Raw genomic sequence first — 24,448 nt, 5'->3', positions numbered from 1 at the left:
TCTAGACACAGAATGACCAGACTTGTATATAATCCAAGCCCCCTGAGTTGTGAGGCATTGATTAGCTGACATTTTACCTGAACCAAAAATGCCATCACATTAAAATGCTGCCACTTGTGCCACTACTGTAGATTCCGGAATATAAGCCGAAAATTTCGTCCTAGAATTTTGGCTTGGAGTTTGGAGGTCGGCTTATGCAACGAGTATCGTTTCAGATTCAAGATTTCCAGCGCAATGCCGGTTTTGCCGATGAATACGGAAGTAATTAATGATGAAACCACAGCACCATCTTTCAGATGAAGAAGTAACTTTGCATGCCGGTACTTTCAATTAAATAAAGAATTTATTCAAAAAAGTGTTTTAGTTGTTGATTTTATTAATAAAATGTATAATAAATTATCGGGAAGTTTAAAATAAAATACTGACTGTAAATGTCACTATAAAAAATCCTTGAATGAAGAAATCGCCAATCGTCTTACCGCTGCCTTTTTAAAGATGTTTCAGCCTTCTTCCATTCTCGTACTTGTTTCTTGTTGATGCCAAAGTGACAAGCTGCTGCACTGTTATTTGATTTATTAGCGAACTTTACAACTTTCAACTTAAATGCGCTGTCATATTTCATACGTTTTTTCATAGGTGTAGTCATCTTTTTTTTTAACAAAAAATTTTATGTATTACCAGGTATATTTTTATTCACCAATAATTTTTTTAAAAATATAATACTGGTATACATAAACATTTATTGCGTATTTAAGTTAATCAAATTTAGAACGAGTCTCTGGGAATCCACCCACCGTTGTACCGAATTTGTGTATATAGTTTCAACACAAAGGTTTCATTTTACCAAACTTCTCCGCAATCACTTCCTGGTTTCCATCAAAAATGCCGGCAGTCTCAAATTCTCGCCGATAAACATGATAAATATACCTGAAAAGACACTTTTAAGGAAATTTAGAAAATTTTGCTTGGAGAAGGGTGTCGGCTTATATACCAGTCATCGGCAAATACATGTAATTTAGTAGGTAGAAAAGGGGGTCGGCTTATATACCGAGTCGGCTTATATTCCGGCATCTACGGTAATCGCCTTACAGTAGTTTGCAATGTTTGAATCAAACATTTCAGTTTAGAAAAAGACATGAAACATGGAGAATGGCAGGTTGGAATTCATTGTTTGCACACTTGTATTTTCACATTTAGTGTAGTCTGCTTGGGGTCCTTCTTGTCCCCTCCTTTCAAAACACTAATCATTAATAAAAAAGATTAGAATGACAAAACCAAACTCTCTCTTTCTTATATATATATATATATATATATATATATATATATATATATATATATATATATGTTATCTGCTTTTATTATTTATTGTAGATTAAGGAGAGTGAAGACTTTTTAAAGTAACAAGCGTTTAACTACAAATATCTTCCTCCCTTCAAATCATTTACCTGGTTTCACAGGCTTCTAACAAAATTTTAATATGTGAAACTGACGTATAACAGCAAAAGTTTTATTACCAAAAAACGTTTTTCTAATTTTACTGTGAGATAAACATCTTATCTGGCTACTCAGAGCTGCACGTCTATTATAGACAATGATGCAAAATAAATTATTGATTAAGGAACTCAACAAATGCTAATCAAATTATGTTGCCAGGATGTGATCATGCAGATCAATTGCTTGGACGTTTCTGTGTCATCTAATGCATCCCTAATTGTTTCCTAATCACATCTAACATTTTTCTGAAAACACCTAGCAGCCATTTGGTGAGCTGGTGCACACATGTACTGCCCGTCTAATTGGATTTATCTACTGACCAAATGATCAGTTAACAGGCTACTATTTATTGAACTGTTGGTGAGTAGATGTGTTGAATGGTGAGCCGGTCTTGCTGCGGTCGATGGATTAGTTCATTCAGCCTTGCCTTTTCTTGAACGTGCGTTTACCCATCCATCAGTTTTCTTTACTCGTCTATCCAATTCAAAGTTGTGTCAAGTGTGATCCTTTCCAGACAGCGCACTGCAAGACAGCGACAAACCAAAACAACTTCACCCCGAGTTGCACACACTCACGTCAAACGTTTAAAACTGCAGTAATCAGCAGGTGATCAGAAGCAGAGACCTGCGAGATTTCACATACTGATTTTTGCATCTAGAATCTTGGTCGAGGTAGCCATTACATTGCTGTGCTGTCAGTTTCTTTACTGGGAGACTTAAACGGCTATTTGATGGAGCAGTTTACGAGTCAGTCGTACGCTGTCATGGCTGTGCCGACTAGTTCGTGGTGCTGAATGGACAGCGCCTTCCTTGCGCGTTGCTGTAACCTTGGAAAACAGATGGCGGGGCACTGCATCGAAAAGCCCGCTGTAGACCTCGTCTTAGGACCTTCTATATTTCATGTGACACAAATACCACGAGGACACACGGTGCATATGAAACAATATTTGCATAACATCGTTAAAACCTTGTTATTTTAACGGTTAGAAAATGCATTGTAGGCTTCGCAGTGTCCACTACCACATCACACGACCTGCTTTGACACATTCATTTTGTCTTATTCCACTACGTGGAAGTGGAAGGTCAAGTCTATCCTGGCAACATTTTACGCAATACAGCCTGACACACTTCGGTCCTTCGAAGTGGACCTACTAGCGGTAATTACATTTACAATCTCCCACTATCCACATGCACAGATCTTTAGGATGTGGGGGAAAGCCGGGACCCTCGCAGGGGAAAAAAACACACACAGATCTGCCCAGATCATGATTCGAATTCTCGACCCTGGGACTGTCAGACGGATGTGCCTCTGTCTACTTACAACATCATTAAAAACTGACCGATTTCTTATTTTGTATTAAAGAAAACAAGGAAAGTGTCTCCAGGAAAAATAATACATAATTTCCACTCATCGTTTGTACAAGATCGGAGTTTTAACCGAAACCTTCAGAAAATAACGCTGTACAGTTCGCTAAATTCCGTTTGTTGCTATGCTGCATTTAGCATTTACTTTTTAAAAGGAAAACAAGTGGCATATAAAGACCTGGGTGGTACCTTACTGTAATTCCTCTGCTTTAAATAAGCCTATTATTTCATCTCTTTATAAGCGCCAAAGTGGTTCTCCAGAGTAGTATCACAGGGGAACCATATTTGGTTCTCAAACGAACCATTCACATGGAAGTTTATTTATTTACCCCTAACTGATTCCATAAAGATGTTCTAGAACGCTACCAGCCTTGGCCTGGAGGTTGTCTGGGTAAGCCGCTTCTCCCTACAACTGTCAGATTTTATGGAAGAGAATGGATGAATTTCACAACACCTCAATATTTAAATTGCTGATGCTTTCTCAGTTGAAACACATCATAGTTCGTCCAATGTATTAAGGTGTGACAGTTTATCAACCAGCAGAACATCTCCTTATTCTTCCAGTTTGAATATACCAATTAGAAAATAGCACTAAAACTGCCCCAATATCTTAATTAAACGCTAGCAATTCTGGGACTCTCAAGGGTTAGTTGTAGATTAACTTTCCTCTTTGTTTTACAAAATCCGCTATGCTTTTTAAAAACCGAGTTTTTTTTCGAACATGGATGGATAGACTTTTGCCCTATTATTAACTAAAGACTAAAGTGCCTTGCCTAACTTTAGTTTTCATTCTGCTCTTGTGTTGTACTGTCTATGTTAATGTCTCAATATTGATTCGTTTATTTGAATGCGTTTGTAACTCCGACCCCCGAGTCTCGTTTGAAAATGGATGGACTGCTGACATTCGAGTTCCGCTGAATTGCAGCCTTCTGGGATTGTGATGATGGCCTCCATGAAAAATAAAAGTTTGTTTGATTAAATGCGAAGAGGCACTCCCTGATCTTCAACAAATTTCCATATAATTATCAATGGTGTACTTAAGTAGATGAGTCACCTTTTATCTCAGATCAACTTTGCCTGTTATTTTTATTGTATAATAATAATAATAATAATAATGATAATAATAATAATCTCACACCCACCACCATCAGTAATACCTCGGAACAATAAATATGTACTTTTGTGTTTTCTACATAGCAAAGAATAGCGCATGCTAGTGAAAGGGTGTAAACGTAAAAATAAGTAATGTAAATTTTCCTTTTGTTCTGAATCCCCAAGTCTTTTCATTTTCGTCACTTACCCTATTCGGATCCAGTTAAGCTCCACGATGAGAGCTGTTCATCGTGTCAGGCCTCGCGTCATGCGGGCGCGCCCTCGCGACTTCCCGACGCCCCTGGACGCGCGTGCTTGTCTGTGCTCCCCTCCACCGCCACGGCTGATTGATAGCCTGAGTGGCGTGTGTGTGTGCGCGCGCGCGCGGTCTAACGGGCGCGACTACGCGATTCCTTGTCCGATTCGCCTGCTCGGAAGTTCGCGTCCCATCTACCCTCTTTGGCCGCTGCTGACAGCTTCCACCCCAGTGACAGTGCTCATTCTAGTTATTCATCATACTAACCGGTGGATGGGCGCACCTCGCTGGCTGTAGTCAGGAAGAGGCAGCTTAAGCAAGAACTGTGAGAAGCGTAGTGACTGTACAGCAACAGATAAGAAATCACCGAGAAAGACAGCAGGGTTGCTTAATACATGTGCCGAGACATTAGGGAGAGAGCGACGTTGCAGACAGGTGCTTTTTTGACGTGCCGGCGTCGTGCCTCAGGTAACGCTGACACCTCTGCCGCCCACACGCGTTCGAGCCGCTGCCCCTCGTGTTCCCTTTTGTCACACTCTTGTTTCCTCTCAGGCGTGCACGCCGTCTCCCTGTGAAGTCATGTCAAGCACCGAGGAGGTTCCTGCGTTTTTCAAAAACCTAGGCTCAGGCAGCCCTAAACCGCGACAGAAATTTTGTGGCATGTTTTGCCCCGTGGAAGGCTCCACGGACAACAAGACACTCGATCTGGACTCGCTGGCCGGGTCGAGGGGCAGCAGAGTCATCGCCCAGCAAAGGGACATCTGCCAGTCTGGCAGGCGGCTGGAGATCCGTAGAGGCACGGGCAAGGAGGTCCTGCAAAATCTCGGCGAGCAGGTAGGATAAAAAAAAAAGAGTGAAATGTGAGCTGCTGGGGAGTCACAATGGTGCTGCTGCTGTGGGTCGGCTCGTTGTCGGGTACGATGGAGCCTCCCAGGGAAGCGAGGCCAAGCGGAGACGGAGGCCTTGAAGCGGGTGGGTGGGTGGGGTTGCATGCCTAATTACTAAAGCCCTTATATTTTTCTTTCATTGTTTACAAGCCAAAACGAGCACCTAGCATTCAGATTTATGTAAATAAGTCCTGCACCCGCCCATTTAAGTATTTCTCGGAGGGGTGCAACAGGTGCCATGGACTAATGTGGTTAGGTGCTGAAACAGGGTCTGTTGTGACTTTGACTTCAAGTAGGTTATTTCAGTGGGAAAGGCTATGTCAATTGGTGAAAGGAGTTTGCAGTAATTCCAGGGAGGGGCTGCAGATGAAAAGAATCCAGATCCTGCTTATGTGCTACATGCTGTTTTCTACTGCACCAGTACCAACAGAAAAGCTTGGCAAGGGATTGTATTTATCTTTGCATATTTGCTATTTTTATGTCGTGAAGGAGGTTAACACTGTCTCAGTTAATAATGTTAAGGCAATAAATCCAAAATTCTCCGAATCTGTAGCCATTCATTTGGAAATTCAAATGTAAGGAGAACGGCCTTTTAAAAGAAAAACAAAATTCCCTCCTTTGTAACTCCTTTAGTGCTAGTTTAATTAGAGCCTCTACAGTATATTATCCCAGTATAAGTGGCTGGAAGTGTATAACGTGTGGTGGGCTGGAGCGCAGTTCAAGGCTGATCTCTTCTGGGATAGGCACTCGCTACCAGTGACACTGAAAAAGTGGGTTAGAAACTGAATGGAAGCAAAGTGGATGTTTAGGTAGAACACTGACAGTTAATACTAGTGATGTGCTATTATAGGGTGCTACCAGGTAAACCAGTTAAAGCTAAAAAAAACACACACACAACTGCTAGGACCTGCAATAGCAAAAGCAATGGGCATTTCTTTTTACCTTTTATAAACCTAGTGAGTTCTCACAAGGAGCCCCTTAGTATCTTAAACACAACTTTAGCAGTCTGGCTGCTTCTCATTCTCTTGGGAAGCATTAAGTGTCATTTCTTAATCATTTTGTAAGATGAATGAAATAAAGAAATGAAGAACAAAGTTTCACCGTGCACCATATGCAACTTGTTCATGTCTTTTAACTTAAGTTGTTTATAGGATTTTCTTTGAAATTTTTTTTTTTGAGGAGATTTTCTTAATAATTACAGACATGGATTCATGGACCACGCTTGTATATTCTAGTGCAGATTAAATAAAAATGGGGGTTATTGTGACCAGCAGCCGGTGTCATTATTGTAATTCTAGCACTGTTCCTTTAGTTTAGATTATGTCTTAGTCTTTTATCTTCGTACCTTGTAAAGCATTTTGAGATGGGGTGTTCTGTGAAGGATGCTTTAGAAAATAAAGATTTATTTAAATTACTGCCTGAAGTGGATATTCCATATTCATTTTCTGCAAGACTAATGTGAGTGGCTATTCATGCATAGAAATTGAGATATATGTAATGCATTTTACAGAAATGAAATGAAAAATGGCAGGGAGGCCTTCAGGAACAACCCCAATAAAGATGATGAGCCTATAAAATAATACAACCAAGACACAAAATTCTTGTCAGTGTCGGTGTTATTAATTAGACCATTATGGAATGAATTTTCATTGGTTATATATGAACTCGAGTCTTTGATAGGGTGGAGCAGATACCAGCACTCTTGATTCATATCCTTCACCCAGTCTCTGACTTTGTGAAAACTATACATGCTCCCAGTGCTTATATGGAATTTTTTTCCCAGTACTCCAGTTTTTCATCTATATCTGATAGATGTGTTACGTTAATTAGCCAGTCTAAGTTATCTTTACAGTCACATGAAAAAGTTTGGGAACCCCTCTCAGCCTAAATAGTAATTTACTCTACTTTCAACAAAAAAGATAACAGTGGTATGTCTTTCATTTCCTAGGACTGGGGTGTTTTCTGAACAAAGATTTTTAGTGAAGCAGTATTTAGTTGTATGAAATTAAATCAAATGTGAAAAACTGGCTGTGCAAAAATTTGGGTCCCTTTGTAATTTTGCTGATTTGAATGCATGTAACTGCTCAATACTGATTACTTGCAACACCAAATTGGTTGGATTAACTTGTTAAGCCTTGAACTTCATAGACAGGTGTCTATCATGAGAAAAGGTATTTAAGGTGGTCAATTGCAAGTTGTGCTTCCCTTCGACTCTCCTCTGAAGAGTGACAGCATGGGATCCTCAAAGCAACTCTCAAAAGATCTGAAAACAAAGATTGTTCAGTATCATGGTTTAGGGGAAGGCTACAAAAAGCTATCTCAGAGGTTTAAACTGTCAGCTTCAACTTTAAGGAATGTAGTCAGGAAATGGAAGGCCACAGGCACAGTTGCTGTTAAACCCAGGTCTGGCAGGCCAAGAAAAATACAGGAGCGGCATATGCGCAGGATTGTGAGAATGGTTACAGACAACCCACAGATCACCTCCAAAGACCTGCAAGAGCATCTTGCTGCATCGTTGTAAAATTCAGCGCAATTTGCACAAAGAACATCTGTATGGCAGGGTGATGAGAAAGAAGCCCTTTCTGCACTCACGCCACAAACAGAGTTGCTTGTATGCAAATGCTCATTTAGACAAGCCAGATTCATTTTGGAACAAAGTGCTTTGGACTGATGAGACAAAAATTGAGTTATTTAGTCATAACAAAAAGTGCTTTGCATGGTGGAAGTAGAACACCACATTCCAAGAAAAACACCTGCTACCTACTGTCAAATTTGGTGGAGGTTCCATCATGCTGTGGGGCTGTGTAGCTAGTTCAGGGACTGGGGCCCTTGTTAAAGTCGAGGGTCGGATGAATTCAGCCCAATATCAACAAATTCTTCAGGATAATGTTCAAGCATCAGTCACAAAGTTGAAGTTACGCAGGGGTTGGATATTCCAACAAGACAATGACCCAAAACACAGTCCAAAATCTACAAAGGCATTCATGCAGAGGGAGAAGTACAATGTTCTGGAATGGCCTTCACTGTTCCATGACTTGAATATCATTGAAAATCTATGCAATGATTTGAAGCAGGCCGTCCATGCTCGGCAGCCATCAAATTTAACTGAACTGGAGAGATTTTGTATGGAAGAATGGTCTAAAAATACCTCCATCCAGAATCCAGACACTCATCAAAGAGTATAGGAGGCGTCTAGAGGCTGTTATATTTGCAAAAGGAGGCTCAACATAGTATTGATGTAATATCTCTGTTGGGGTGCCCAAATTGATGCACCTGTCTAATTTTGTTATGATGCATATTGCATATTTTCTGTTGATCGAATAAACAATGTCACTGCTGAAATACTACTGTTTCCATAAGGCATGTCATATATTAAAAGGAAGTTGCTACTTTGAAAGCTCAGCCAATGATAAACAAAAATCCAGAGAATTAAGAGGGGTTCCCAAACTTTTTCATATCACTGTATATGGGTGTGTGTTAGTGGGCCGCATGATAGACGGACGCCCCTGCCTAGGTTAGGTCATGCCTTTCACCTGATGCTGCTGGAACAGACTCTGGACCGCCCATACATCTAAATAGGATTAAGTGAGTTAGAGAATGTTATATTTAATAAAGCACTGCATTGAAACTTCACTAGCTGACTTACCCAAAGTTTCTAGGAAAAAACATGCAGTTGTTTGGCGTAATAGAAATCAGTAAAACATTTTTATCAAGATATATATTAAGTGTTTTTTGTGGAATGGTATGACGACTAACCTTAAGCATTCAGCTCTAGCCCAAGGATGAATGTGAATTAGAATTCTACCTTTGGGCTTTGAAAGGCTGCACACACTCACTTGCATATTCTATAATCCTGCTTTCTCCATAGGTGGCCGGCCCTGTGCGTTTCTCTCTTGGCAGCATACGAGGATCAGTGTTCTTGGTTGTATGTTTGACAGCTCTGTTTATTTCTTTCCACTCTTTACAGAATACTTTTGATTCTCCTAACATGACCTACAACTCTTGTGATAAGTGTACAGGACATGTGGGGGTCCTACTAAGTGCTACTCTGCCAGCTCACACATTATGCTCTCTATCTTGCCCTTTGTCACCTAAGAAAACACTTTTTCCACGTTCTACTCACTACTATGGATCTCATAGAACTCTCTCCTTCATTTCTTTTAGGACAGAGACTGTTCCAACCCCCCTGTGGCACCCTATATTCTCAAATGTTAGGTAGGTCCAGACAGCTCAACTACCAGCACACCCAATTCAGATCGCCACATAGACCTTATCCTACACCTCACTTCCAACCTCCGCTATTTATGCCCTCCTTGTATTCCTGACACTTTTCTTCATGTATCCTGACACAACCTTTCTGCTTTTGCTTTTGGTCTCACATATCACTTGTTATCTGTTTTTTTTCCTTTTTTTAAATATCCATATATAACCTCAAACCTTCTTTCTTTTACACATTTTAGTTTTTACTTAATTCCCATCAATGTAAATTTTTCTGTCATTATACTCTGAGAGCCAAACTAGTTCTTCTTGTTGGTGGGCCCCCCGCATGTGTTACTGTGGACAATTGACACTTCTGCTTCTGTAATTTAGTTCATCTCGAAAAGTCTGCATCATGGATTAATGTTCCTTCTAGCAGTTTCAGTTGAAGTTTCAACTAGTTTTGCCTAACTGTTTGTTTAAGGCCTGGTGCCCTTGGTGCTGTTTTCTGTTACTTACCCCTTTACTGTCCTTTTCTCAGGACACAGCTTTATATCATTATATCTACCCCTTTGGCTCAGTTTGGAATAGGTTGAGTTAGGGTGGGTCGAGCTACTTTTATAGTTGTTTCTTCTTATGTTTGTTATTATGTTTTTGATTTAATGAAAAAACATATTACATCCGAGCAGTAGGATATCTAACATTAGAATTTTTTTGCCTTTTAAGACTTTTGAGCATGCTGCATAAAGTTACTCTTAAAGGTAGCATGGTGTTTGTAAATCATTGCAGAGGCAAAGCATATTAGAAATCATTATTATTATTACTATTAGTGGCCTTCAGCTCGATCCCAAGCCATGGTGACTTGATGGATGAATGATCTGTAAGAAGATTGATCATGTGCAAGTCTAGATAGGTCCACCAGGGTCGAGCCATCGAGTTGCTGGTCTTCCTTTTCGCCATGTTCCTTCTGTTCTTCCGCCATGATATCCTTCTCCAGGGATCGATCGCTCTCTTCGTATAATATGTCCAAAGTAGACAAGTCATAGCTGAGTGATCCTTTATATGAGTGACATTTCCAGCTTCCAAAAATAATTTGTTTGTTCTTCTGGCCATCCATGGTATTGATAACATCCTTCTCCAGCACAACATTTTCAAGGTGTCGATTCTTCTTCTATCTTGTTTCTTTATCAGCTAGGTTTCGCATCCACATAGATAATGAAAAATTGAAAGACTTAATAGATGAAATTATACTTATGAGTGATTAAAGGGAAGAAGGCATATTGTGAACTGCAAGGTGTGCAGACACAGCAACCCCCTGCTAGTGATGGCTTTTTGGTAAACCAGTGCAAGCATCCACAGGATGGTGTACGGAGGTCAGGGTGCACAGGAGAGCATTTGTGTGCTTTCATTCAGTACATACTAGGGGGCTCTGCCCCCTGCTCGCTTCGCTCGCCAACCCCTGGTCTTGGGTAACCCGAAATACTGTAGATTTGGCTCCTTCGCTTGCGGTGCATAGGCGCATGCGCCTTCCGTACTATCTCGTGTTTGACTATGCTGTGTTTTGTGGACGTTTGGGGACTCCGTACTTTCTCTGGTTTGACTGTGGGGCGGGACGCGGAAGCCTCTTCTGTTTGTGTTTTCTGTGAGTACTTATAGTGTTGTATTACTGTAATGTGATTCACATATGCTGTGGATTCCGGATCTTCGGGGCTTCTGTACTATCTCGGGTTTTTGCTTGCGGTGCTTTAGAAGCACGTTGTAGGCGCCTGCACCTTCCGCACTATGTCGGGTTTGACTATGCTGTGTAGTGTAGACGTGTAGGGTTTTGTACTCTCTTGAGAAGGCTACATAAAGTCGGTCAAGACTGTGTTGTGGTAATCCAGCCGGGTTAATGGTGTTTCTCGTTTTGGAGCCGTGACCGTGACTCCATTAGTTATACGTTGTTTACTGTTAGTAATATGGATAATCGCATGTACTGTTAAAATTACTTATTTCCGTTAGTTGAGCTCTTTCGTTTCTGAGCCGTGGCTCCTTCGCTTGCGGTGTATAGGCGCATGCGCCCTCCTTACTATCTCGGGTTTGACTATGCTGTGTTTTGTGGACGTTTGGGGACTCCGTACATTCTCTGGTTTGACTGTGGGGTGGGACGCCGAAGCCTCTTCTGTTTGTGTTTTCTGTGAGTACTTATAGTATTGTATTACTGTAATGTGATTCACATATGCTGTGGAGTCTGGATCTTTGGGGCTTCTGTACTATCTCGGGTTTTTGCTTGCGGTGCTTTCGAAGCGCGTTGTAGGCGCCTGCACCTTCCGTACTATGTTGGTTTGACTATGCTGTGTAGTGTGGACGTGTAGGGTTCTGTACTCTCTTGAGAGAGCTACATACAGTTGTCCATGTGTAAAGTGCTTAATATTGTATTACTGTAATGTGATTCACATATGTTGTGGAGTCCGGATCTGTGGGGTTTCTGTACTATCTCGTGTTTATGCTTGCGGTGTGTTAGAAGTGCGTGGACCATGCTGTGTAGTGTGGACATTTAGTTCAGAAGCGCGTTGTAGGCACCTGCGTCTTTCGTACTTTCCCACGCCTTCCATACTATCTTTGTGGACCTGTGGGGCCTCCGTAGCCTCTTCCGTTTGACTCTGGGGTGCAGCGCAGAATCCTCTTTTTTGTGTGGCTGTGTCGTTAGTCGTTAGCTATGGGCGCGTTGTTGCTTCTTTTCTTATTCACGTTAGTTGAGCTCTTTCGTTTTTGGGCCATGACTCCTTCGTTCGTGGTGCATCAGACTTCGCTTGCGGTTTATGAGACACGCACTGTAGGCGCCTGCGCACTATGTCTCCTGGTCCCATCGCCGTGTACCTGCATCCGTACCTTCCGGTTTACCATTCTCGGATGGTGGAGTCTCTGTAAAAAAGTTCACATGCTCTTCTTATTCAGAGCTATGTTAAGGCCTATGCATTTTGGGTCAGTCTGCAGCTGATGTAAAAGTGTCTTTGGGTTATTCTGTAAAAATAAAGTTAAATACTTTACAGACATTAGGAAGCAGAGAAGGGAAGAGGGAACGATCGTAGTTGGCGTGTGAGGGCCAGAACCAGTGTTTTGTGATATTTAAGGAAATCACACTGAAATGATTTTCTCAGGCAAAACTAAACATTTTGGACACGAGTTTCCTTTTCCTGTGGACTAAATCAAATTTTCTGTTTAACTGTATGTACTTACACATTATCCATACCTAATCACACCCACTCAAACACACAGTGTTTTTCATTATATACAGTATAACATTTGAGATTGATGTTACTTGTAATAGTACTGTATTTAGTAATGTCCACTGTAAAATAAGCACAAGAACACTGTCAAAGGTTTGGGGGGATTCCCCTATATAATGTCGCACAAAAAAGGAAATGACATCTTTACAGACCAAGTTCAAAATGGAACTGATTCAAAAGAAAATGGGGGTGCACGAAGAGATGCTACGAAGAGGTGGGATCCTGAGGATGGGAACTGGAAATGATGTTATTAGGTGGATTCTTCCATTCTTCTGGGAGAGAGGAAAAAAAAGTTATTGGGCAGCGCCAACCACTGGTTTGTCAGGTAACTGCATCTATTTGAACCCGTAAACTGTCTCCCAAACACACGTGTGTGACACCACCTTATCACAAATCATGGGGTACACACTGAATTGACCTTTGTGACACACACATCTGCAATGATAATCGTGGTGTTGAATTCTGAAAACGTCTGTTCATGACAATCTCAGAGAGTAAAGATGGAAGGGTTTCTTGATTTTGGTGCACCACAGAAACAGCAGTTCACCACTTTTTCACTCCTTGTTGAATTCTGTGTTTTGCAGTTGGAACGGCAGCAGAACTTTGCTCTGAGAATCCCTCACGTGTTAGCTTGAAGGAGTCTGTGTATGAACATATGGCTCCGCAAACTGGTATACAGTGTTCCAATAAATATGGCATGTCTTCTATGCAGCAGGCTCACAGATACTATAAATGATATCATCCAAAAGTGCAAAATTGGTACAGTAGTTTGGGAATACAAAATAGCACATTGTAAATTGTTTGACATTATAAAATAATCCAAGCAACCATTTTATGGCTTCTCTGGAGATTTTGGTAGCAGGATGTACTAATGAGGGTAGTTTGTATTGACCCGAACAGCATAAATTGTGTTGAATTTAAAGGATCATATCTGTATAGAAAATCACATCCATGTTAATGATCATTCGATATAAGGGAGGCCTTAGCACCATTAAACCTTACTGAATGAATGTAGACCTTGCATTTCTTACACCACAGATCTGTGTATGTATGGATCTTATTGGCAGGAATTCGCTTGGAATGAAGTCCTTTTTGTAAATGCAGGCAGGGAATTGTAGGCTGTCAACAGTAGAAATGCAGTTTCTTTCTTTTTTGGCCTTGAACAAGCATGACTGAGAGAAGAAAAAACTCTCGGTTTTGAAATCCAGTGAGTGCAGAACATTACACCTGAACTGTATTATAAAGCAAACATCCAAGAACATAAGCAGTGCCTTGAAACTCACTCTAAATTGGATTTGTCATAATGTTTTAACGTGCTGAATCTGTCAACAGTTAGTCAAGAGTCCATTAACTCTTAACTTATTTCGGGTATATTTAGCTGATGCTAGATTTACAAGATTGACGAGAAAATAGGAAGTCTCCTTTTCTTATTTTGCAGTTTCTAACAGCTTATTGTATAGAATTATAATTTCAGTGTATTCTCATTAGTGCATTTCCATTTAAAAGCCCAACATGCTGTACATTAGTGTGTAATATAATATGACTAAAAGAAATGCAACATGAACACAAAATATAATTTTGAAATATAAACAGAGTAACGTCACATAACATACAGTAAATACAATATTTACAGGGTGGATTTAAGTCTCAGTTTCACTTGTTGTAGGTCAGCTACTTTCTGCAGACAAATTACACCAATTGACATCAACTGCACTTGGATAGAAGACATCTTAAAATAACTTCATCATGTGATGACACATCTACTTGAACACAGACAAGGTGTCACCACATACACCCAAACTGAAAAAATAAAAGGCTTAGTAATGGCGAAGCAAAAACATGTCATAGAATTATTTGAAAAGCAATATACAGTAGGAGAGCACCATGAAACAACCTCGGCAGCAGCTTTACTAAATGTATCCATCTTACTAACCGAAGGTTGTAAACCGGATATGGGCGCAGGGCGCATCGAGGCACACGCGCACTGCCGCACAATATGGATGAGCCCACCACAGAGCAAAAAAATAGCGCAGGGCGCATCAAGGCGCGCGCGCGCGCACTGCCACACTGCAACAAGCCCGCCACAGAGCGAAAAAATAAAACCCCACCACAGAGCAAAAAAATAAAAACGAGCCCGCCACAGAGCAAAAAAATAGCGCAGGGCGCATTGAAGCGCACGCGCACTGCCGCACTGCAATGCGCACAGCCCGCCACAGAGCAAAAACATAAAACCCCGCCACAGAGCAACAAAATAAAAACGAGCCTGCCACAGAGCAAAAAAATAGCGCAGGGCGCATCGAAGCGCACGCGCACTGACGCACTGCAACGAGCCCGCCACAGAGCAAAAAAAATAAACGAGAGGATTCGAAGGTTGGATTACAGTATGGAAACCCCAGAGGTCCACACTACACAGCATATTTGAATCACATTACAGTATTACAGTACGGAATCCCCAAAGGTCCACACTACACAGCATATTGGAATCACATTACAGTATTACAGTAATACATTATTAACAATCCAGCCACAGAAAACACAGAAACGCCACCAGATGGAAAGAAACAATACACGAGCGCTCCGTATTTACATTTACATTTGCATTATTTAGCAGACGCTCTTATCCAGAGCGACTTACAACATATTAAACGTAAGTGCGATTATAATTCTTAACAGTGGACGCCGTATAGCTAATGGAGTCACCGCTCCAAAAACAAACAGCTCAACTAACGGAAATACAAAAACGAGCCCGCATGGATACACACGATGAACGCAGGCGCCTACAAAGCGTTTCTAAAACAGCGGAAGAAAAACAGTCACGGCTCCCACCGTGCCAGTAATGTTGATCACATAGCGGTCATTCAGTTTGGCGCCCGCCCCAGAGTCCAGAGTCAAACGCAGCGGCGTCCCGCCCAAACAACACAACCTGTGAGCTACACTTGCTCTAATCCACTGTGACTGTAATAGATCACATGACGGTCACAGACTCTAACCCAGCGGCTTCCCAGACTCGGTGGCTGGCACACAAACACCACAACCTGTAAACTGAACTTGCTGTGCTCCACTCTGCCAGCAGTCGGTGTCAGCAAAGGCAACGGAATCACGTCTCCACAAAACGAGACCGCTTTACTACAGATATGCTTATGTAATTAAATGACTTTTCCCCAGACGCACCCACCCTCCATGATATGTCATCCATCCAGATATCGGACGGAACAGAAACTGATTGCCATTCTTGGATTTCCGATTCGCTGGCGAATCGCGGGCTTACTGGTGCTATGCTAAAATAGAGACTTCATTCCTGATTTTATGTTAAGAATGATATAGATTATCCCAAATACTGACAGGAAGATCACTCCAGAGTTGGTTGCAAGCCGTACTTCTTCCAAATAAACTTCCCCAATTGACAATCAAAGACAACCCAAAAGACAAACAATATGTAAAATAATAAAGTGAGTATATATTGATAAAAAAAGAAATGAAAAAAACTCCAAAAAATATATATATCACAGTCCAACCAGCCCCGACATAACACTCAACCCCAAAAGCGGAATGTACCGTATATACTGTACTTGTGGATAAGTTTTCCCACAGATAAGTTGGGACTTGATTTTACTGTATAATTTCTGGTATTTTATAATGTCGGTCGTATAAGTTGAATGCGGAAAACTCACGCAATTGGTACAAGGGATTATGATATGCTAATGTCCCCCTGAGAAAGTAACCATGGAGCACACTGCCTTTTTTTTCTATGTGGGTGTGGCAATGTGCTGTATCAGCGTGTGATCCTAACCTCTCTCTCTCTCTCTCTCTCTCTCTCTCTCTCTCTCTCTCTCTCTCTCTCTCTCTCTCTCTCTCTCTCTCTATTGTGCCTACGTGACCACACAGTAATACCCAAACTATTCTGAAGCAATGTTTGCACTGATTTGTGTTTTTTGTATCTCACACCCTCATACACCTTTATTGTAAGAGCACCCCTTATCTACGATGGAGCGTTTGATCAGAAGAAAATATGAAGCTGGTTTTAAATTAAACATAGTTGAAGTAGCGGAAGAAATTGGTAACTGCGCTGCTGCAACAAAATTCGATGCGTCTGAGAAATTGATGCGAGATTGGAGGAGGCAAAAAGATGTTAAAAAAAAAAAAATAAGTGTCATATTTTTGAACGGACGTATAAGTCGGGGTCTGATTTTATGATCGATTTTTCGGGTTTCAAGACCTGACTTATACGTGAGTATACAGTAATAATAAAAAGGTGCAGCAAAAAGCTAATATACAACACAAACCTTCCCTTGACCCTACACTGAACATGAAATCAATGAGACACACAGAAAACACAAAATGCACATAAAAGTCCAGAAGATTACACGGAAGATGAATAATGTTTGTGAACCTTGTTCAGCTGGAAAAGTGTCCTACGGCAATTATAATTATGAGGAGTTAAACCATTTACTGCAAAATATGTGAGATGAAGAATTTTAAAATTGGATCAAAAATTAGTTGGAAGCCATTGGGGTGTTGTAAGGACTGGAGTGGTATAGTTATAATAGTGCCTAAAGTGATCACTGCTAATGTGAATTTCCCCTTGGGATTAATAAAGTATCTATCTATCTATCTATCTATCTATCTATCTATCTATCTATCTATCTATCTATCTATCTATCTATCTATCTATCTATCTATCTATCTATCTATCTATCTATCTATCTGAGTTTTGAATTAACTGTAAAGTATTATATGATGTGACAGTTTAAGGTCTCCGTGACCCCTTGAACCCTCAGACCACACGTCAGACACCAGATAAAAGTCCAAATAATAATATTTATTATAATAATAAGTGCACAAAGCACCCTCCTCTCCACAATACTCATAAACAATAACTATAATCAATAAACAATAACCAATCCTCCACTCCCAGACGCGTTGCCACCCTTCCACCCAGCTCAGCTCAACGTCTGGGATTTCCCATTGTCCTTTTATATTCCCTGACCCGGAGGTGTTCCTGTCCAACAATCCCACAAGTCCTTATGACTTCCAGGTCAGGGTCCTTTTCCTCAACCCAGAAGCACGTCGTTTCTTCCTGTCATGTGATCATGACGCACTTCCAGGTTATAGGGCACATAAGAGTCCTTGAGCCTCCCTGCAGCATCCTCTGGTGGGCCCCATGGTGTCCAGCAGGGTTGGGATTTAAAACTCCATTGTCCATAATTCCCTGCTGGTCTTCGGGGCACTTCCATGCTACAGGGAGGGCTCCATCTAGCGGCCTGGGGGTATTGGCCGAGGTAAATGGCCGGCCATCCCTCACAATGAATAATCTGAATTCCCATAATGTGTTAAAGTTGTCAATTTTGCTTAAAACCAATGAAAAAGCTAGCTTTCCAAAATCCTGCAGAATAAGAAACTACCTTATTTTTATAGCATTTCTAATCTGGTGAAAGCAGGTTTTATTAAGCTAAAAATGTGATGAGTGAAAGTTAATCTTTGTTACGGGACATAACACCTAAATATTTAATGGGTTTGGCTAAGGTGAAATGTAAGCCCTATAAGTTAACGAGTACTAAGTAGTACTTTACTCTTCACTTCTTTCACTAAAAGAATTTCTTTTTTTTCTGAATTCATACACAAATAATTATCATTCATCTATGGTTTTACATCAGTAAGGCAGTTAATTCATAATAAAACTGAAGAAGTAGTATTTGGTTTAATAGACAAATAAAGTCAAGTCCCAGCATTGAAACCCGTGGGACACTATCTTTAAACATGGACAAGAGTAAGGAAGTACTTTACCAGATTTTTGATATTGAAAATAATTTGATAAGTATGAAGTGAACCAACCAAGAACATTGCCTAATAGGCAAACTGCATTCTCAGCCCTGTGGTATAAAATGCTATGATCAATAATATATAAAGCACAATTCCACGGTGGTTTTAAAAAAACAGTTTTAAATGTATACATATAGATGTTTTTCTAGGGAATGAATAAATCAGGGAAACAGGTTTTGTCATTTAAGTTACTCATCAGCTTCTGGGATACAGGAAAACATTCATTTTTTTGCCCATGACCCCTTTTATGAAGTAGCAATGGACATTGTTGGACTTATAAAGAAATCAGTGCTGAAGATTTGTAATACATCAAGTATGGTTACACGATTATGTCAATTTTAATAATTGCTAATAACTGCCTTTGATTTTATAATTCCAATTATTAATTTCAATTAACAGTACAATGAAATATGCAAATTGTCTTTCTAACTGCACGTACTGTACTCTGTTTACACACAGTACAGTAAACCATCATTTTGCAGGGAACCACTTTAATAAGGTATAAATATGAAATTGCTTAAAACTAGATTAGATGAAACGTTAAAAAAAGTACGTAATAATAAACCCTTAAATGACATTAATGCAAGATTAAGAAGCTGATAATTCTGTTGTGCATGTGTATAAACACATTAAATCTAACAATGTGAATCTGTAGCAAGTTCATGAAGTATTTTGATAGTAACACAGTCGTGCATGCTGCTACCAGACTCCATCCTTCAGCAGTGGTGTCCCTTTTCTTAAAGAAGTTATTGTAATGAAATGTGCACTCATTTATAGAAGCAGCATTACAGCCATCTGCTCCTTAGTGTATATTCATCAACATAATGAACTGTTATATTCGGACATGCTTCCATAGCTCTGCACAACCACACATCATTTGTGGATACAAAAAATTGCCACTTTTTTCAGATCCATTTCAGTTTTCGTCCAACATTTGTAGTAAAGTAGCGGCAACAAAACTTAAGGGGAATAATGGCAGGAGTGAAAGACATCTCTTACTCTGAGCCTCGATCATTATTTAAAATGATTGCTGCACACAGTTCTAATTGGAGCCTTGTGTATTGATAAATAAACCGCGATAACTTATGTTACCTGATTTTGCTTTTGACAGCCTGCCGTATACAGACATGCATTAGCTTAAACAGGTATTAAATGGATTCACAGACCTAACGTTAATGGAACTTTGTGCTGCTTGTTTAGTTTTCAGGCACTCTTTAAACTGAATTTTGTGGTTGAATTTTCAATTGCTTTGTAAATGTTTACGTCCAGGGGTTTATCCGTTTTCCCAGTGCACTTCTGAAAACAATATTTTTCTAAATTATGAACAATTCTCTTCATTTTAGTACTTAAACATTTAAAAAGTGTCAGGTGACCTAGGTTCAATATTCATTATACTTCTTTATTTTTCTGGAAGCTGTTGTAAACAGAAAAGATGTTGTTTGGGATCAAACACCTGAAATTGCATTTAGCATTTAGTTTGTAGTTAATATTCCTGTGATGTGAGTGCCTCTGATTTAGCATAGCGCTCATGCTTAGTCAGTGTGTCTGTGCTTGATTACAACACTCATTTGCTGCTTACAGAAGTTTGTACCTGGGAAAGCTCGACCTCTGGGAGAACGGGAGTATGAAATAGAATTGCCATGCAGGAATTGTCTCCTTCCATGATTAGTATATTGAGGCAGTCATAATTGTAATTGCCAATAATATACAGTTAATTGTGCAGGTCTACATTAAAGTCATGTGTTTTTAGAATGCACCATTGAAAAGATTGCAAAGCAGCGAGTGTCTACATTTCCCAAGATAGGAGATTGGTAAGAAATTTTCAGAATTCAAGGAATGGCACTCTTGTCAAGGGGGTATGTTAACTGTTTCAGTTGTACATATTGTATAGCCTACAGAATGACAAACCTGGTCTGTCTTTGGATCTCAATGGCCCAGTGCAGTGATGGGGACACTATGCTGTAAACAATTGGCACCGTTCTTTGGATGAGTAGTAAAACTGAGCTCCTGACTCTGTGTGGGCATAAAAGATCTCTGTAGGTCTTTTGAAAAGAGCAGGGTGTTCCCCGATGTCCAGACTAAATTGATCATCATGGCCTCGTCTGTTTTGGGCCACTTATCATCCCATGTGTCTAACAGGCTAAGTCTCCCCACCCTTCACCACCTAATAGCCAATGTGTGCAGAGGCGTAGGTAGGGTTTTCAGCACCCGGGGACAACTGAAGATTTCGCGCCCCCTCCTGTTTGCCAAAATGTAATGGGGAAGGGAAAGAAACATCAATTTGGCACCCCCTGGATGCTGCACCCGGGGACAGATGTCCCCCCTTGCCCCTACCTAGCTACGCCACTGAATGTTTGGTGTGTGTAGTGGCGCACAAATGTCACAATTTGGTGGTGGTTGGAGTGGTTCCCCACTGTCTATGATGTACTTTGAGTAGGTTTGAAAAGCACTGTCAAGCAAATCTACTATTTTCTGGAGACAATTGCATCCCCAGAGATCTCTGCAGGAATACACTGGGAATCTCTGAAGGCATTCTTAAGAGGACAGATTATGTTATATCTTCCTCACAAAAATAAATTGGAAACCAAGAATTACAACAGAATTACTAGAATAAATCTGGAATAGACCAGGTCTCCAAATGAGACACTTTAAAGGAAAAGACAGGTTTTGGAATCAAAATTTAACCTCTTGGCTATTAAAGAAATAGAACAGCTCATCTTTAAATCACAACATTATTATGAACACGGAGAGAAGGCCAATAAGATTTTAGCCCAACAAAGCAGGAAGTCTGCAATGCAATAACAGCATTTACCAGCACAGACAGAGATAAAATCATTGACCATAAAAATATAACCGACATTGAGACAATACATACATTGTACTCAGTCTAAAGAAGATAAAACACAGTCTAGTAAGTTTTTTGACTCATTACAGTTAACACAGCTAGATACTGTCAATGCTGTGGAACTGGATAAACCTTTGACACTCTCAGAATTACTAGATGCTATAAATTCTCTTCGGAGTAGGCTCTGATGGCTACCCAGTGGAATTTTATTAAAAAAAATTCAAACAGACAACAAAATTCTACCTCAAACTTTTCGCCAAGCATTAATTTCCATCTTTCCTAAGAAAATTAAGGACTTACTACAGTGTTCATCATATACACCAACATCACTCCTGAATAATGATGCTGAGATACTCTCCAAAGTTCTGGCTAGAAGGATTGAAAAAGTGCTTCCTTCTGTAATATCACAAGACCAAACCTAATTTATTAAAGGCAGACATTTAGCTTCTAATCTTTGACGCTTGTTTAATATAATATATTAACCCATTGAATCTGACACCTCGGAGATCTTACTACCTTTGGATGCAGAAAATGCATTTGACATGGTTGAATGGGACTACCTATTCACCTCATTGCTCAAATTTGGGTTTGGCCCAAACATATGTGTATAGATCAAACTGCTCTATACTAGTCCAGAAGCCTTAGTTCATATTAACAACATTATTTCAGACTACTTCAAACTAGAGCACGGCACTCTACAAGGATGTCCCTTATCACCATTGCTCTTTGCAATCACCATTGAGCCATTGACTGTTTACTTTTGAAATGCATAAGAGATAAAGGAGATTTTCAGAGAAGGACATGAACAAAAAATATCACTATATGCAGACAATATGGTACTGTATATATCTGACCCGTAAAATTCCTTGCCAGTAGTCCTAAAAAGCACTAGCAGATTTTCAAACGATGTCTGGACTCAAAATTAATTTCAATAAAAGTGTGCTTTTTTTAGCGAACTCTCTAATGCACAATATTAGACTGGAAACCTTCCCATTTATCTTAGCAGATCAGTTTAAATATTTAGGGGTAAATATCACAAGTAAATATTAAGCTTGCTCTCAACACAATTTTGCTGTGTACATGGAAATAATTAAAGAAGAAGTGAATAGATGGTCCACCCTCCATCTCATATTAACAGGGAGTATCAACACTGTTAAGATAAACATCCTTCCCAAGATTATTTTTCTGCTTCAAACCATCAATATATACATTAACAATTTTTTTTTTAGAAATTAGATTCAATCATAACGTAATTTATTTGGAATTCTAAACATCCACACATCCAAAGGGCGATTCTACAATAGCCTAAAGCACTACGTAACTTTCAATTTTATTAATGGGTGGCAAATATACAGGCCATAAAGACCTGGGGCTTCATGTATAACACAGTGTGTAGAACTCACACTATAACATGGCGTAAGCACTAAAGAGGAAATGTTCGTACGCACAAAAAAATCCAGATGCATAAATCTGTGCGTATGCCAACTTCCACGTTCTTCCTCTACATAAATCCTGGTCAGTGTGAAAAGTAATGCACGTGCACGTGCCTGCTGTCCCACCCCAGCTCCTCCCAGAATTACGCCTCTTTGAATATGCAGATCAATATAAATAACCCTTAAGCTCAGCTTTCTGTGAAAAGACAATGGCAAAAGCATGAGGGAAAATAGAAGAATTTCAGTGAATACCAAGTGGAGGCAAGGAAAACGTACTATTTGTTGTTTTAAACAGTGATATAAATCAACAAAAGGAAGCTGATTGAGTGACATAGCGTGTCGGAGAAATCTCAAAAGCTCAAGTTCACAAAGTTGCACAGTGCCTGAAATTAAAAAGAAGTTGTCACATATTAAAGTTGCCGTGAAAAGGCGAGTCATAGCCCACCGTCTGAGTGTCATATGAAAGCTTATTAGGGTACAGATAAAAAAAAAGACACACAGTGGGGAAAAAAAGCACGAAATGTCAACTTTAATCTCGAAATTTCCACTTTAATCACGTAGTTTAATTTGTCATTAAAGTAGAACATCATAAACTTCATCTTAAAATCGTTTAATGTACTAGTTTCTGAAATCCCATCGTAACTGAAGTAGCATGTTAAATGCTTTGTTTTGTATTTGATCTTCTAGGTGCTCTATGTGTGTGAATCACTACGTGCTTCTGGGCTTTCTCTTCCTCCGACAGGACACAGAATCCATTATATTCTTAATATTACAGCTCTCTGAATAATTAAAATACTGAGATGTGTACGTGATATCATTTTCATGATGATAGGAGTTAAAGCATGTTATTAAAGCATGTCTTTCAAGAGGCGCTGCTGCGAGTGGCAGCCTTTCCAGCAGCTCCGTGTATGACTTTATCTTTCTACCTTTCTACCTTTTTCTCTATTTCACTGATCACTCCTACCACTTTCTTTTATGTGGACATGTTCCCTGGACACTTTTTACTACTTTTTACAACTTGGACATGGATTTTTACACGCCGAGACTCGTCTATTCAGGTAGTCAACTTCAAGCGCTGAGAACAAATGCCCGCGCCGGTATGGTTCCCTATTTACCTGACAAGGTAAGAAGGTCGTATCGTGGCAGCAGAGCTGGAGCTAAGCTAAAGGCTAAGCATCTTGCGAGAAAGTGGCAATACAAGCCTTCTGAGCCTTCTGTGATCCTGGGAAATGTGAACTCACTACCAAATAAGATCGATGAACTGGCTGCGCTGGTGAAAAATGTCAGGACCTACAGGGAATGCAGTTTGTTGTGTTTTTGTAAAACGTGGCTAACAACTAGCATCCCAGATGCTAACGTGGAGCTACCCGGGTTTAATATAGAGTGGACAGAGATGCAAATACCTGTGGGAAGTGGAAAGGAGGAGGACTCGCTCTCTATGTGAACACAAGGTGGTGCAACTCTGGACATGTAAATGTCAAAATCTCCACTTGCTGCAGAGACATCGAACTGTTGGCCGTAAGTCTGCATCCCTATTACTTTCCCAGAGAGTTTGGACATGTCATTGTTGTTATTGTTTACATCCCTCCTTGGGCGAACTTGGAGATAGCGGGTGACATCATTCATTCCGCTGTTGCTAAATTACAAACACAGCACCCTGAGGCGCTTGTGCTAATCACTGGAGACTTTAACCATGTGACGCTGGACAAAACATTACCTGCCTTCTCCCAGTATGTGGATTTTAACACCCAGGGAAATAGGGCTATTGACCTACTGTATGCAAACGTTAAA

The 24,448-nt window shown here is 40.2% G+C and overlaps 1 protein-coding gene across 1 annotated transcript in view; it reads left to right on the top strand.

The window, feature by feature from the left end:
• Positions 1 to 4,376: 4,376 nt before the first annotated feature.
• dpysl2b (dihydropyrimidinase like 2b) overlaps positions 4,377 to 24,448 on the top strand; it is a 192,104-nt gene continuing 172,032 nt past the window's right edge. The window contains exon 1 of the mRNA XM_028806455.2: positions 4,377 to 5,040. Within this exon, the coding sequence (XP_028662288.1) occupies positions 4,786 to 5,040 (255 nt within the window). The 5' untranslated portion in view covers positions 4,377 to 4,785. The remainder of the gene's footprint in view (positions 5,041 to 24,448) is intronic.

This window comes from Erpetoichthys calabaricus, chromosome 1, assembly GCF_900747795.2.
Source record: "Erpetoichthys calabaricus chromosome 1, fErpCal1.3, whole genome shotgun sequence".
NCBI lineage: Eukaryota > Metazoa > Chordata > Cladistia > Polypteriformes > Polypteridae > Erpetoichthys > Erpetoichthys calabaricus.
This window is presented reverse-complemented; position numbering and strand designations above follow the sequence as displayed.